The sequence below is a fragment of the Monodon monoceros genome, unplaced genomic scaffold (assembly GCF_005190385.1).
Source record: "Monodon monoceros isolate NGI ecotype Baffin Bay Population unplaced genomic scaffold, NGI_Narwhal_1 Super_Scaffold_6, whole genome shotgun sequence".
In the NCBI taxonomy this organism is placed as follows: domain Eukaryota; kingdom Metazoa; phylum Chordata; class Mammalia; order Artiodactyla; family Monodontidae; genus Monodon; species Monodon monoceros.
In genome coordinates, this window is record NW_021703783.1 from 22267869 (window position 1) to 22284504 (window position 16636).

Here is a 16636-nt window from a genome sequence, read left to right on the forward strand (position 1 = left end):
AAACTAAAAACCTTCTGCACAGCAAAGGAAGCCATCAGTGAAATAAAAAGGCAATCTGTGGAATGGCAGAAAATATTTGCAAATCATATATCTGATAAGGCTTAATATCCAAAATACATGAAGAACTCATGTAACTCAATAGTAAAAAAACAATCTGATTTTAAAATGGGCAGAAGAATCAAATAGACATTTTTCCAAAGAAGACATACAAATGGCCGGTGAGTACATGAAAAGATTCTCAACTTCACTAATCATCAGGGAAATCAAAATCAAAAAAAAAAAAAAAAAAAAATCAAAACCACAGTACCTGTTAAAATGACTCTTCAGGAAGATGAGATAACAAGTGTTGATGGGGACGTGGAGAAAAGGGAACCTTTGTGCACTGTTGGTAGGAATGCAAATTGGTGCAGCCGCTGTGGAGAACAGTATGAAGGGTCCTCAAAAAATTAAAAATAGAGCTGCTGTATGATCCAACAATCCCACTTCTTGGTATGTATCCAAAGGAAATGAAGACAATATTGAAGAGATATCTCAACTCCCATGTTCACTGCAGCATTATTCACAACAGTCAAGATATGGAAACAGGGCTTCCCTGGTGGCACAGTGGCTGAGAGTCTGCCTGCCGATGCAGGGGACAAGGGTTCGTGCCCCGGTCCGGGAAGATCCCACGTGCCGTGGAGCGGCTGGGCCCGTGAGCCGTGGCCACTGAGCCTGCGCTTCCGGAGCCTGTGCTCCGCAACAGGAGAGGCCACAACAGTGAGAGGCCTGTGTAAGATATGGAAACAACCTAAGTGTTCATCGGTGGATGGATGAATGGATAAAGAAGATGTGGTGTATACAAACACAGGCACACGCGCACGCGCACACACACGCACGCACGAACAGTGGAATATTATTCAGTCACGAGAAAGAAGGACATCCTGCCATTTGTGACAATGTGGAGGGACCTTGAGGGCATTATGCTAAGTGGAATATGTCAGACAGCATGACAAATACTATATAATTATCACATATTTGAAATCTGAAAAATCTGAGGTCATAGAAACAGGTTAGGGTGGTGGTTACCAGGGACTGAGGAGTGGAGGAAAAAGGGAGATCTTCAAAGAGTACAAACTTGCAGTTATCTGCTGAATAAGTTCTGGGGATCAGAAACCATAATCTTTGCTCAGGTAGGTTAGGGACTTATTGTTGAATTATAAAAATCATATACATAAAAAGGCTGAAGAAAATGTTGTAGAGTGTTAACAACAGATGCAAATCAATATGGCCCAAACTGAAGATAGTGTGGAAGGATGCTGAGTAGCTGAATAGTCAGTGGGGCCAGTAATGGGATACTTTGCAGAAAAGGGTTATCCTGAAGAAATTGTTCAAAATTTTAAAGGAATTAGAAGTGATATATACTTGCGGTAAAATTAAATAGTACAAGAGCTGATGATGAAAAGTAATAGTCTCTTGCTTCTTTCCCTCCCTGGCCCCTCATTCCAGACGTGTTCTCTTTTAGTCATTATTTAGGTCTTATTATTTGTGTGTGTGTGTGTGTGTGTGTGTGTGTGCGCGCGCACGTATAATTTTATATATTCTTTAAACACATAAATAAAGAATATATATACACTCTATACATAGTATATGTAAATGTAAATTATATGTATAGTTTGATATATATAAAATGGAACTAATCACCTGAATATGATTATACCTCCATTTCTAGACTTGTTAAATTTCAACAATATCTGTTGATTGCTAGTTGTAAATAGAGATTTTACTCACCTGTACTATACCATCTTTCTTCTTCCCACATAAATGGAGGTAAAGGCAAAGAGCACTTTTTGTTCATGGTTCATAATATATACAATATTCCAATTCAATTTCTGTTCTAGTTGTATTGGACTATAGGTAAGCAAATTTGAGTTGTTTTAGGTTTGTAGCTATTACTTATTGATTATGTAGTTTAATGCAAGAGTTAGTACCTTTGAAGTCTTAAATGTATGCTGATTTAAAGGTGATGTATATACATGCTCAGTATACTTGTTAAGTCTTTTCAGGAAAGAAAATGAAACCTGGAAACTTCACAGGTAGCCTGATTATGCTAAAAGGAGAAATAAGTTAGTGAACATGATTATGATGAAATTTGAGCTTCTGGGAGGGCCTTCCACTGAAAATTATAAGGAAGAAGAGAAAATAAAGAGGTTTTAAAAAGAGGGCTAAAAAGTAGGAATAATAACCTTACTCTTGAAATGAGGGAAGAAAAATCTCTTACTATTTTCATTCATTTATGTGGTCTTTTGTTTTGGGACATTATGATGCATTTCTGTCCCTTTGTATGTTTCTATATTTGTTGATATTAGCCTGATATTAGACTGACACAGATCACCGTTGCACATTTGTGCCCCATATGACGCAAATCATATATCATGTTTTGGTCCTTTGTAAAGCCAGTTACCAAATGCATTACCCTGTGATAAATTCAGTATTTTTCCTTTTTAAACAATATTTTAAAATGTGCATTTATAATTTAGAAACTGGTCATTGTAATGAGGTAGTTCTAAAATACTTAATAATTTTCAAATGAAAGGCTTTCATACAGCATATTTAGAAGAGTAGCATTATATTTTACAGTATTTAAGTGAATGTTTTAATCTTTCCTTAATTTTGCCTTTACACTTTTGCCAGCTTCTGGATTTAGATTGTATCTTCCAAATAACTCAAAGGCTTTTCAAATATTTCTTTTGAGTTTTCTTTCAAGTAGGTCAGTTCAGATTTTGTATCTAACTTGCAAATGGAAAATTTGAAGCACAGGAGAGTTAGGTAATTTACCAAAACTTTAATAGTCGTGGCAGAAGTTAAGTAAAAACCAAGGTCTTCTAAAGTCTAGTCTGTTGCTCTACCTATCAGATGAATAAAAGGCTAATAGGGGTCTATTATGTACTTTTCAGTTGGCTGTGTTTTCTTGAACATATAATCAGGTAATTTAATTTAAAAGCTGTAATTATCATCTGGTGATTGAAATGACTTACCCAAAGTTTAAAAAAAAAAAAAGTCAGTACAAATCCAGTAACTCATAAAATTCCCCAAACTAGTCTGTCTTATAAAGTGCCTGGCAGTGTTGCATCTTATAGTACAGGAAACTGGAATTAGTTCATAATGGGAATGAAATTTAACCCCAGTAATTTTGCTCTGTTCATTTTACTTAAATGTCAAAATGTTCTTAATGGCAAAGATATTTCTTTCCCCTCAAAGTGTGTGAGTATTGATCTCTTAAACACAGTTTTTAGGGAATAGTGTGAGCTATACTTAATTTGCTAACACATATTTAGTCCCAGATCTTGGAAAGTCTCTGTAATCCAGAGTGACATTTTTGCTGACTGATATTAAAGCCTAAATGGGAGCTAAATATAGTGCTTATTATAAGAAAGTTGTTAGCTGAGGGAAAATGTTATTGGAGAAAGCACGGATCCATGGGGTCTAATGTGTTTGACCTAAGAAACCAATTACTTTTTCTTAGAATGAGGCTATTTAGGAAATGAGGTTTCTATTGAGGGGAACCTGATAATGCCAGAAGTTTTCATCCCAAGCTGAGAGCCCTGTACCACACTAACTTGATAGGAATAGGGCAAAATAAAATCAGCTGACCACCTATGAAGTCCCTCAATACTAGTAGTACTGATAGCTGCGGGAGGCTGGGAGTTCTCTCTTTTCCTTTAAAGATTTTTTTTTTCATTTGAGGCCTGAGTTTACACCTCTGTGCTGTGAGCAGTGTTCTCAGTGCTTGGAACTTCGGTTGTAGCCCAGGTCTCAGACCCAGACCCACTCCTCTCTAGGCTATCTGTCTTGCCTGAAGGTGAGGACAAGTCTGTTCCTTTTTCCACTGAGCCCCAGTGGCTCAGAAGTCACATCGAAGAAACATGAATTACTGGAAGGATCATTTAAAGGTGATCGAGGCTTTTGTACCTGTTATAGTTAGAGGCCCTATTGAACTCAGTTTCTGAAAGAAGGTTGACCACATCTCAGTAGAGCTTCTTTTTTTGTTTTTGGCTGTGCCGTGAGGCTTGCTGGATCTTAGTTCCCTGACCAGGGATTGAACCCAGGCCACAGCAGGGAAAACGCCGAGTCCTAACCACTGGACCTCCAGGCAGTTCCCTCTTAGAGTTTTTTCAGAGGTTCTTTCACTTCCCTTCAGCTGATTTTTAGTAACCTTCATTTGGGTGTGAACTAATATTATCTATTGCCTTTTCAAAAACAGTAATTCTCAGGGCACTATGAACTGCTTGCTTTTAGTTGGCGAGGAAATAAACTCTCATAACAGATATGTGCAAAGCTATAATAAACTTCCATCAAGTCTATAGCTCCCTTTTAACTGCTCCCCACCAAACCTGAACTATCCAAATCATTCCCTTAATTCCCTAAATAGGATTCACTTAGGAAGAAAAGGGACACATGCAGGATGATGATGTATATATAAGTGCAGAAGAGACTCTGTTCTTTCATTTCATGTTTCATTTCATGTATCTTGAAAGGTGATCTCCCTCAATAATTTGATTTTGTCGGTTAGCATACATTATAAGGAGAATTTACTTACAAAACTATAAATGAGATAATTTTTTTTAATTCTCAGATTTTTGCACCGAGTGGCCAGCTGCATTAGACAGTGATGAGAAGTGCAGGAAGCATTTTCCAATTGAAATTGACACAGCTGGTTATGTATCAGCGGGACCATCTGTTCGAAACCCCAAAGCACGAGTAGTGACATTAAGGGTAAGAGTTAATTTTTTAAAAATAAGAATTATTGGAACATATTATTTTATAATAGTATTTTGTATGCATGATTATAAAACTGACACATATTTATCATAGAAATTTGGAGAATATAAAAGTTTTCTTAAGTATAAAATAAAATTGGGGCTTCCCTGGTGGCGCAGTCATTGAGAATCTGCCTGCTAATTCAGGGGACATGGGTTCGAGCCCTGGTCTGGGAGGATCCCACATGCCGCGGGGCAACTAGGCCTGTGAGCCACAACTACTGAGCCTCCGCGTCTGGAGCCTGTGCTCCGCAACAAGAGAGGCCGTGATAGTGAGAGGCCCGCGCACTGCGATGAAGAGTGGCCCCCGCTTGCCACAACTAGAGAAAGCCCTCACACAGAAACGAAGACCCAACACAGCCAAAAATAAATAAATTAATTAATAAACTCCTACCCCCAACAGCTAATAAATAAATAAATAAAATTGCCTGTAATTCCATCACTCAAATAACCACTGTTGACTACAGGAGCTCATTTTAGTATATAGACAGTCAGCCTTTGTGTATATTAATGGGATGATACTATATTTGATTAGTTGCTCAAATTTTGTTTAACAATGTGGATTTAAAATTTTCAATGTTATTAAACACTGTTTAATGTTAATAGTGTTATTAAACACTATTTAATGAATAGTGTGTAAATGAGGGTCTGTTAATTTGCCAAGACAATGTTTGAGGCTAGGGGTGCAACACTGATCAATTCAGACAGTCCTTTTCTGAGACTGAAGTGGGAGAGACAAGTAATTCTATAGCGTAGATCTACCATAATTTATTTAAATTACCCATATCATGGGACATTTAGGCTTTCTAACAGTTTTCTTTATTAGAAAAATATAATATTCTTGAGATTAATATTTGTATATATCCTGATTATGTTCCTAGGATAACTTACTAAAATGAGAAGTTAGGTCAAAGGATATAGATCTTTTGAAGATTTTTGATGTATATTGTGAAAGGTTTTTGATTATATATTATAAAATTCCTGCAGGCAATGTAACAAATACAACACCAGCAGATTGTGAGAAAGCGTGTTTTCCTGTACTCTCACCAGCCTAGATATTATTATTACCTATCAGCTTGATAGGTAAAATATATCTTATGTTTAAAATATGTATGCCTTTGAATTCAAATGAAGGTGAGAATGTATTCCTTTGTAAAGTGCTTATTTTTTTTCTCCTTTGCCCATTTTGATGGTATACTGATTTCTTATATACTTCTTTTTCCTTTTTAGTAACAGCTTTATTGAGATATAATTCACATACTGTAGAATTCATCCTTTTAAAGTTTACAACTCAGTAGTTTTTAGTATATCAGAGTTGTGCAACCATCACCACTGCCTGACTCCAGAAATTTTCATCACCATAAAAAGAGATCCCATACCCATTATCAGTCAATCCGCATTCTACCCTGCTCTTCACTACCCCCAAGCTCCTGTCAACAACTAATCTACTTTACCTATTGATATTTCCTATAAATGAATCATACAGTATGTATACTTTGGCTTAGTATAATGCTTTCAGAGTTTCATCTGTTATAGCATGTATCAGTTCTTCATTTTTTTTATTGCCAGATAATGTTTGATTTTATGGATATACCATGTTTTATTTATCCACTTATCAGTCAGTAGACATCTGAGTTGTTTCCACTTTTTGGTTGTTATGAATAATGCTGCTGTGAACCTTTGTGTACGGGTTTTTGTGTGGACATAGGTTTTTAGTTCTGTTGGCTATATACCTAGAAGTAGAATTGTTGGGTCGTATGGTAACTCCATGTGTAACATTTTGAGGAACTACCAAGCTGTTTTACAAAGTGACTGCACTGTTTCATAAGCAGTGTTTGAGGGTTTCAATTTCTCCACATCCTCCCTAATGATTGTTGTTGGTCTTTATAGTTTTCACCATTCTAATGGGTGTGAAGTATCTCTTTATGGTTTTGGTTTACATTTCCCTGATGACTAATGATGTTGAGCAGTTTTTCATGTGCTTATTGACCATTTGTATATCTTATTTGGGGAAATGTCTTTAAATTCTTTGCCCATCTTTTGAGTAATTTGACTTCTTGTTTTTCAGTTGTGTTTTTTATTTATTCTTCATACCAGTTGCTTATCAGATATATGACTTGCAAATATTTTCTCCCATTCCATGCATTGATCATCTCACTTTCTTGATGGTGTTCTTTTAAGCACAAAAATTTTAATTTTGGTGAAGTCCGATTTATGCATTTTTTTTCTTTGTTTCTTGTGCTTTTGGTGCCATATGTAAGAAAACATTGTCTAATTCGAGGTCATGAAGATTTATTCCTATGTTTTCTTCTGAGAGTTTTGTCTCTTACATTTAGGTCTGTGATTCATTTTCAGTTAATTTTTATATATGGTGTAAGGTAGGGAACCAACTTTATTTTGCATGTGGATATTCATCTGTCTCAGCACTATTTGTTGAAAAGACTATTTTCCCCCCATTGAATTGTTTTGACACCCTTGTCAAAAATGGTGTAGTTATTTTTTAATTTTTTACTTGGCTACTTTACCAAATTCTGTTTTTTAACCTTTCTTATCAAAAATTCCAAATGTATATAGAGAGTAGTATAATAAATACCCATACACATGGCACATGGTTGTATCAATAATAATTAATATTTTGATGAGTTTAAAATATTGAGTGCTTGATACACTTATACAGATACTCCTGTGTATTTATTTGTGTGTTTTTGGTTTAAGTGTTTACTTTAAAATTACTAATATCTGACTTTTCATACTAAAATATGTTAGTGTGTTATCTCTAAAAATTAATGAAAATGTCCTGTATAATTCCAGTATAATTAATACAGCTAATAAAATTTTCGGTAATTTTTTAATACCATCTAAAATGTGTACTCCATGCTCAGATTTCCCCAGTTGTCTCACCAAAATGTTTAAATAGCTTTTTTGTTTAAACCAGGATCCAGTCAAGCACTGTTACATTTGCTTAAAATGTCACTTAGATCTTTTAAAATCTAGAACAGCAAAGGGCCTCACCCCTCCTCTTCCTGCTCCCCCAAGCTGCAACCCCCATCATGACACAGACATGGTAAAGAGACAGAAATTTTATCCTTGCAGCGCTTCCTACCTTCTGAATTTGTCTCCATGCATCCTGGTGTCATTTACCTTATGTCTCTTATCTCCTGTGTTTCCTATAAAGTGGAAGTTAGATTTAAGGGACTGATTAGATTATAGTAAACTATTTTGACAAGAATACTTGATAGATGTTGCTATGTATTTTATATTGCATTACATGAGAGGGCACGTAAAGTCTGGTTGCCTCATTCTTAGTATGCTGAGATTGATCTCTTGGTTAAGAGGCTGACAACCCAATCTTTCCATTGTGAGGTTATGGGTTGTCATTTTTTGCTTTTCCCTTGAACAGGTAATGTGTAGATGGGTATATTCAGCAAATTTTGATCAAGTAAAGTCATATTCTTTTTGATGTTCAAAGTATGTCCTAACTTTGGCCAGTAGGATCTCTTCTAAACTGATTCCTATGTCCTTTTATTACAAGCCCATTAGCATTGGAAAATTTCCTTGCCTTCTGGCACAAGGTGGACCAGGCTTACTATATAGAATATTCCTTATCCCAGACCTGGAATTAGCTATTTCTCCAGGAGCTCTGATACCTTTTAGTGAACATTGATGTTTGGAGACCAAAATTGGGGTGCTAGGACTTTTTGGTTGATTCTTTGGGTGATTTCTTAAGAAATAAATGATAATTAATGGTAGTTTTAGTTCTCCTTTTAAAATATCTATAGCTTGTTTTTTCTTTTTGTCTTTTGCGTTAGACAGAGTTTCTAAAATGTTTATGTAGTCCCTTGTGCTGTTCTCTACTTTAATGGGTATGCCTCTAGTATTTAGCCTCTGAGATTGGATTTCAGTTTAGAGATAATAATCCCTACTATGTTAACGATGTATACTGTTCCTAGTTTACTAGCATTTTTGAAATGATCTCCTTTGAATTTTTAAAGAAATGAATTATATTAATTAATTTTCAATTACTGAACCATTTCTGAGCCCTGATCAGTTTATGGTACGTTATTCTTTTACTTTACCACTGACTGATTTGCTGTGATAATGTTTTATTTAGGATTATTTGTCTTAATCTCATGTTGCTTTGGAGAAATATCAAATCCCTCCTCTCACTTACCAGGAACATGCCACATGCCATTGCACATGTGCCCTAGTAACTAACTCCTAAGTTAGTATTGGAAACCTTTGTTAACGGAGTAGTGATGCACATCACATGTCTTTTTTCACACAGCAGTTATGTGCAGTTTTACCCCATGAACCTTTTTTTAAATTAAACTTTTACTTTTAAAATAGTTTTAGATTTACAGAGAAGCTTCAAGGATAGTACAGAGTTTGCCATATTCACACCAAATTTCTCCTGTTAACATCTTATGGTACTGTGGTACATTTGTTATAACTAATGAATGAATCAATATTGATACATTATTAATTAAAGTTCATACTTTATTCAGATTTCCTTAGTTTTTACCTAATGTCCTTTTTTTGTTCAGAATCCCATCCAGGGTACCGCATTACACTTAGTCATTGTGTCTCTTTAGGCTCTTCTTGGCTGTGATTGTTTCTCAGAATTTCCTTGTTTTCGATGACTTTGACAGTTTCGAGAAGTACCAGTTACGTATTTTGCAGAATGTCCTTCAGTTTCGATTTGTTTGATGTTTTTCTCATGGTTAGATTGTTAGGTGTTTTGGGGAGGAAAACCTCAGAAGTTAAGTGCCGTTCTCATCACATCATAGCAAGGGTATAGGCTCCTCACATGACTTACCACTGATGATGCAGCTTAGATCACCTGGCTGAGATAGTGTTGGCCAGTTTTCTCCACTATAAAATTACTCTTTTTTTCCTTCCTTTCCATAGTGTACTCTTTAGAAGGAAGCCACTGTACACAGCCCACACTTATGGAAGTTATGCTCCACCGCCTCGAGGGAGAAATATAGATTATTTGGAGTTCTTTTATGTGCAGTATTTGTCTGTTCTCCTCCATTCATTTATTTACTCAGTCACTTACTTGTATCAGTGTGGATTCATGGATTTTTACTTTATCCTTTGGATTATGGTCCAATAATACTTTATTTTGTTGCTCAGATTGTTTCATCTTTGGTAGTTGGGCACTCTTTCAGCTGGCCCCTCTGCTCCTTTGTCATGCCCCATCATTTGTTTTTTAAACACTTCCTTATTTTTTGGCACCACAGAATGCTCCTAGCTCATTTTATATATTCCTTGTACCATTCCCAGCCATTTCTCCAGGGAGCCCTGACTAATGTACTTCTGATTCACCTATCCTGGAGGATGACTGCCCACCTTTCTGAGGGGCCTTACAGTACAAAAAGTTCATTTTCATACTCCATTCCATGTAATCTGTATTTTAAATTGGAACATTCCAAGTGTGCTGCAAAAATATGTTGAAAATCTCTGCAACCGTCTTTGCAATATATGCTAACAAATAGACAAACTTTAAGCTTTAGAAATATTTTCAGTAATATGGCCATAATTGATTTGTAATCTTCTTTCTTTGGGTTTTGGTATCAGGGTTGTACCATCTTTATGAAATGAATTTATGAAGCTTTCCAGTGTTTTTTCAATTCCATAGGACAGTTTAAATATCATAGCAATATATTTATGTACTTAGAGACATTGAAAATATTTGAAAATCACAAAAGATAATACAGATTTACTGTATACATTTCATAAAATATAGATCAACAAAAGGAAAACAGAAAAAGAACTTAAAATTCACTTTGCTGATATCATTCCACAGGTTAATAGAGTATCCCTATTATAAAATAATAATACCTGATACATTTTAAGAACGTAATAAATGTTACCTCTTTTTAATAATAATGGTAGCAACAGCAAACAGTTGAGCTCTGTTTTAAGACAAAAAAAAAAAATCTCTGAACTCAGAGTTAGAAAACCTAGATTTTTTTTTTTTTTTTTTTTTTTGACTGTGCTGTGCAGCTTGCGGGATCTTAGTTCCCGACCAGGGATTGAACCCAGGCCCAAGGCAGTGAAAGCGCCGAGTCCTAACCACTGGACCACCAGGGAATTCCTAGGAATCCTAGATTCTAATTCATGTTTTTGGTCTTAATTTTTGTGGGCCTTTGTCTTCAGTACTATAATCTCACACTTTATTTAAAGTATGCCACCAGTTACCACTTATTATATCATGCTGCCATCCCTGCTTGTCTCCTTTTTGTCTTAAGCCACCATGCCATACCTTCCTCGACCCCTTGTATCCCTTCTGCCTGACTCCTTTCGGCCCTTCTGGACTCTTCACTCTACCTGCTGACGGTTGAGGCTCAGGGGTGGTGTCCAGACTGGTGTCATGTGGTTCAAGGGTAAAAGTAGGTAAAACAGTAAGACTAAACCATGTGTAGTCCAGCATGAATTAATGCAGTACTGTGAAGGTAATCAAATATTATAAAATAATATTCAGAGATGCTCAAAATTTTAAATTCAGAGAAGGAAAGTTGGTATCATATTTTTTTGATAGTCATAAAAGTAGTTCAGAATTTAAAATAACATTTGTATAGGATTTTAAGAGGGGTGGAATAGGGAGCGTGGGAGGGAGATGCAAGAGGGAGAGAATATGGGGATATATGTGTATATATATATAGCTGATTCACTTTGTTATAAAGCAGAAACTAACACGCCATTGTAAAGCAATTATACTCCAATGAAGATGTTAAAAATAAAAGAAAATTTAAAAAAAGATGAGAAAATACAAAAAGAAAAAGTGCTTTCTTCTATTTAATCTCATTTATTCCTGACAAAAATTCTGTGAATCCTTTCTATTTTATAAATGAGGAAACAGACAGGAAGATCACATGATTTGTTTAAGGTCACTTATCTGATAGGTAGCAAATCTAGACATCAAACCCAATTCTTGTCTTATGTGTAATACCATAGTTCTTTAATTAACTGCATATTCTTGTAAATGAAGAAAATATTTTACACATTTAGACATTTTTCAATTTATGTACTTCTTTTAAATGAGACATTTGAAGATACACCTATAACTATGATTTGAAATGTGAACGTTGTTTTGGGGATAATGTTCATAGTACAGTGTTGACTCTTTAAAATACAGTAACTTGAAAAAAGTAAAGCCTAAGGATTCTTTTTTTTTTTTTTTGCGGTACGCCGGCCTCTCACTGTTGTGGCCTCTCCTGTTGCAGAGCACAGGCTCCGGACACGCAGGCTCAGTGGCCATGGCTCACGGGCTTAGCTGCTCCGCGGCATGTGGGATCTTCCCGGACTGGGGCACAAACCCGTGTCCCCCGCATCGGCAGGCGGACTCTCAACCACTGCGCCACCAGGGAAGCCCTAAGGATTCTTTTGAATTTTGGAAAAAGAATGACAAATAAATGTCACTCAACTTAAATGTAAGAATACTAGTCCAGGTTAAAGACTACAATTTTGCAGTGCCTTTGAGTGCTAGCAGGTGGCGTGAGTGCACTGCACAGCTGTTTCCGCAATATTTATGAGCTTCTGGCATAAAACTATATAATTTTTGACCATTAAAATATTAATGTGAAGAATGAGTTTTAAAACAATTGCCACAGTAATGATCAGCATTGCTGCCACATGTTTTTGACTGCTTCTTACATAAAAAACTAGAACACAAATTTTTTAAATGGTAAATTTTTAAATGTATTGTTAAACATCATGATTTTATTGAAAGAGTTTTAAAAGGGAAAATCACTACCTGTTTAGTATCTGAATGTAAAATCTATTTCTTTCTCTGTACTGTATCTGTATGCATGCAGATATACATACATTTTCATAATTATAATCATAACGTAGGTACGTTTTATGATTTTCTTATAGGTAATTCTCCATATTGCTAACAATCAGAGTCATCATAAAACTGCTTATTTTATCCATCAAGCTAATAACTGGTTGTTGACATAAATTCTTTTCAGGGAACTGTGGTAATTTCACATGCCTACCTGTGGGATTGATATTTAATATCAGTGTTCTTACTAATGTTCTTTGAGTGCATTTATATTTATTTTTTTATTTCCTATTTTTTCTATCCAAATAAAAAAATTCACTGTGCTTAAAAAAGAAACAACATATCCTCCCTTTTTTAAATTTATGTATTCATTCAGCCAATATGTTGCATGCTTTTTAGGTGCTAGGTCATTGCCAGGAACAAGACAGTTATTGTTCTTACTCTCAAGGGTTTGCAGTCTAGTGGGAAAATAAATAAGCTCTTATGCTATGGTTGTCTTGAGTGAAATGCAGGGTTATTGAAGCTAGAGGGCAGAAATAGGTGGGATTTCAAAATCTTATTTAACCTTTTCATACAGTTCTGATTTTTGCTTATTCTTAATGCTCTCCATGGAAAACTAGTCTGTTGTTTACCTTATTTACCTGTATTGTAGTCTCTAACCTGTTTTCCTGGATCAGTCCTATTCATCTCTAGATAATACTTTTCAGCCCAAGCCATAATTCTCTGCCAATTAAAAAGTATGTTCATTTATTCCAGCATTTTCCAAAATATGTTTTAAGGAAGACTAATTTCATGAATTGTCCCTTGAAAAGTAGAATCTGAGGTTAAATAAATTTTGGAATTATTACATAACAATGCTGCATCTTGAAATTCAGCATGCTCTTTAACATGTTGCCTCCTCTAAGAAATCCTGCTGTGAAGAACCCATTTAACTCAACATTTCCTAAATGGACTCAATAGAAACAGCCTTTTTAAAGAAATCATTCTTTTTAGCAGCCTGTGGGACTAGTATTAACATTTTGAGAAATGTTGAGCTGAATTATTTCAAATGTTTTGACCCTTCATGGATGTTGTATTCTAGCTTCCACGAGACATCTGTAGCTTTTAAAATAATTGCCCCTGGGACTTTCCTGGTGGCACAGTGGTTAAGAATCTGCCTGCCAATGCAGGGGACATGGGTTTGATCCCTGGATGGGGAAGATCCCATATGCGCGGAGCAGCTAAGCCCATGCGCCACAACTACTGAGCCTGTGCTCTATAGCCCGTGAGCCACAACTACTGAGCCCGCATGCCACAACTGCTGAGCCTGCATGCCACAACTTCTGAAGTGCGCACACCGAGAGCCTGTGCTCCACAAGAGAAGCCACCACAATGCGAAGCCTGCGCACTGCAACGAAGAATAGCTCCCGCTCGCTGCCACTAGAGAAAGCCCGCACGCAGCAACAAAGACCCAGTGCAGCCAAGAATAAAAATAAATAAATAAAATAAAAGCCCCTAAACTGTTGCAGTGATATGGGTCTCATAATTGCATGGTAGAAATTCTTAAAGCCCCTATGTTTCATCCATTTATTTTATCTTATTTTATTTTTGCGGTACGCGGGCCTCTCACTGTTGTGGCCTCTCCCGTTGCGGAGCACAGGCTCCGGACGCGCAGGCTCAGCGGCCATGGCTCACGGGCCCAGCCGCTCTGCGGCATGTGGGATCTTCCTGGACCAGGACACGAACCTGTGTCCCCTGCATCAGCAGGCGGACTCTCAACCACTGTGCCACCAGGGAAGCCCCATCCATTTATTTTTATAAACAGCTTTACTGACACTAATTGAGTTGAATTCTACTAGTTAGTAATACTCATAAGCACTGTCATTTCATTTATTTAAGAGACATGTCATTGGTTCTTTTAGGAAAGGTACTAATGCCCAGAACTTTCAAAGAAAGTTTGCTTCCAAACACTTTGCTCCCGCTTTTTTTTTTCCATGAGTAAGATCAGGCTTCATGATACTTATGAATTACTAATTCTGTAAAGGAAGGAGTTTGATAAAGTTTCTTTTGGTTTCTTTTTTAATGTTAGTATAAATAATTTTCCCACTGTTTTCTCATTATACAAAGTTTATAAAGTAATTAAAAGAATTTTTTTTCTTGTATTTTTAAGGTTAAACTTTCCAGTTTGAATTTAGATGATCACGCAAAGAAGAAACTTATTAAACTTGTAGGAGATCGATACTGCAAGAGCACAGATGTGCTTACCATCAAGACAGATAGGTAAAGGAAGAAAAGTTCAGCAGATCTGTCACATGTGTTGCTTTATTGTCCTCCAGTCCCCTGGCAGTCCTTGTATTAACCTGTTAGGTCAGAGAAGTTGTCTCATTCATATTTTTAATATCCTCACACTAGCCTCCTGTTGCTATGATCTTTATGTGCATGGAGAGGCTTGCCTAGCTGAGTTAAATTGTTATTTTTAATATATTTGTGTATGTAAAACTCAGGGAAGATGTTAGACGGAAACGAAAGAATGACTTGCCAGTGAGTAATACTTAAACAGGTTTCTGCAAAGTCAAAGTATAGAAATCTTATATTTCAAAATCAAAATTATTAAATATGGAAATTAATTTATCAAGGCATTTTTGTAAATAAGCAGAATTTCAGTGCTAGCGTAGAAGTTTGTAAAAGCAGTATTAAATTTATTGTATATGAATTTATAAATTAGGTCATTTGAGGTAAAGAAAGGCTATTGGTATGTTTTTGCTAAATGGTTATTTTATTTCTAGAATTATTCTTTGGTTGTTTCAAAATTATGTCAAAATATAGAGAAAAATAAGTGGGCAGATATCCTCTCTCCCTCCTTATCTTAATTTCAAAGCATTTGGAGGTGTCAATATCAATTAGGTTTTATGTTCTGCTTCTTAGTGGTATAAAGAAGTAGCATGACATACATACAGAGATGGCAACAGTGTGGAGGTGGGAAAAGCTTGGGAACCGTGATTTTAGATTATTACCATATAGGAGAAATAAATGTGAAATTTATGAATAATATCTTTTTGCTAGCTTTAGCTTTAGAGAATGTGAAATAATGCTATGTTTTTAGTTTGTGCAATTTTTAAAAATACTTTTAAAATGTTATTGTTAGAAATTCTGTAAGTTTCTGATAATTTTTTTTTGCTAAGTTTATAAGTGTCAGTGTGTGTGTGTGTGTGTGTGTGTGTGTGTGTGTATGTTTTATGGTAACAACTTAATAGAATAGAGGACTATTAAACCTAAGTACAGAATAAACAGAGTCCAGTTAAAGTCAATTTTCATATAATTTTATATTTAAAGAAATTAGAAGTAATTATTTCCTTTTCTATATTATTTTATTAGCCTAAAAGTTAATGCCAGCTCTTATTTATGTAGAAATTTTATCTAATATTAGGTCATTAGTTTCATTTTAAATATGATAGCAAAAAATTATAGCATTGTGTAGTGTAGCTCATTTTTAAAAGAATCAGCTCTGGGGAAATCAGGGTGAACATTTAGGTTAGCATCAGTCTCTCTGTATTCTTTAAATGAACTCAGCAGGTATGTTCACACCATCGCAGACACTTAGCCCTGAGATCGTGAAGGACACTTGGATTGGACACATTCATATTAAAAATAGTGTAAAACTATTATCAGATATAAGTAACTTTGTTAGTGATGAAAGCAAAGATATCCTCTAAATAACGGTAAAAATAACATCAGTGTTCAATATCCTCAAGTCATAAACTACATAGATCATTTTTATTCCAATAACGGAATTTTCCTAAGTCAGATACGGAATTCCTGAATATGAGTTATCCTTTGTATTTGTATACTTTGCAAATTTTTCCATGTACTGAATTTTTAGAATTTTGACTTCCTCCCTCTCTCTGTCTTTTAAAGGTGCCCCTTAAAGAGACAGAATTATGATTATGCAATGTATCTACTAACAGTTTTATACCATGAGTCTTGGGTAAGTGATTGTGTATGAATGTTTAATAACTTTGTCATTGTACTTTGGATATGTTAACCTTTCAAAACAGTCTGTGTAGCCAGCACT

The 16636-nt window shown here is 35.5% G+C and overlaps 1 protein-coding gene across 2 annotated transcripts in view; it reads left to right on the forward strand.

The window, feature by feature from the left end:
* The window catches only part of MRPS35 (mitochondrial ribosomal protein S35), a 43784-nt gene that overhangs the window by 11178 nt on the left and 15970 nt on the right, over window positions 1–16636 (forward strand). The window contains exons 5-7 of one of the 2 annotated variants that reach the window (XM_029206329.1): window positions 4613–4752; window positions 14735–14844; window positions 16480–16549. In XM_029206329.1, the coding sequence (XP_029062162.1) occupies window positions 4613–4752; window positions 14735–14844; window positions 16480–16549 (320 nt within the window). The remainder of the gene's footprint in view (window positions 1–4612; window positions 4753–14734; window positions 14845–16479; window positions 16550–16636) is intronic. The other variant, XM_029206330.1, reaches the window with a different exon arrangement.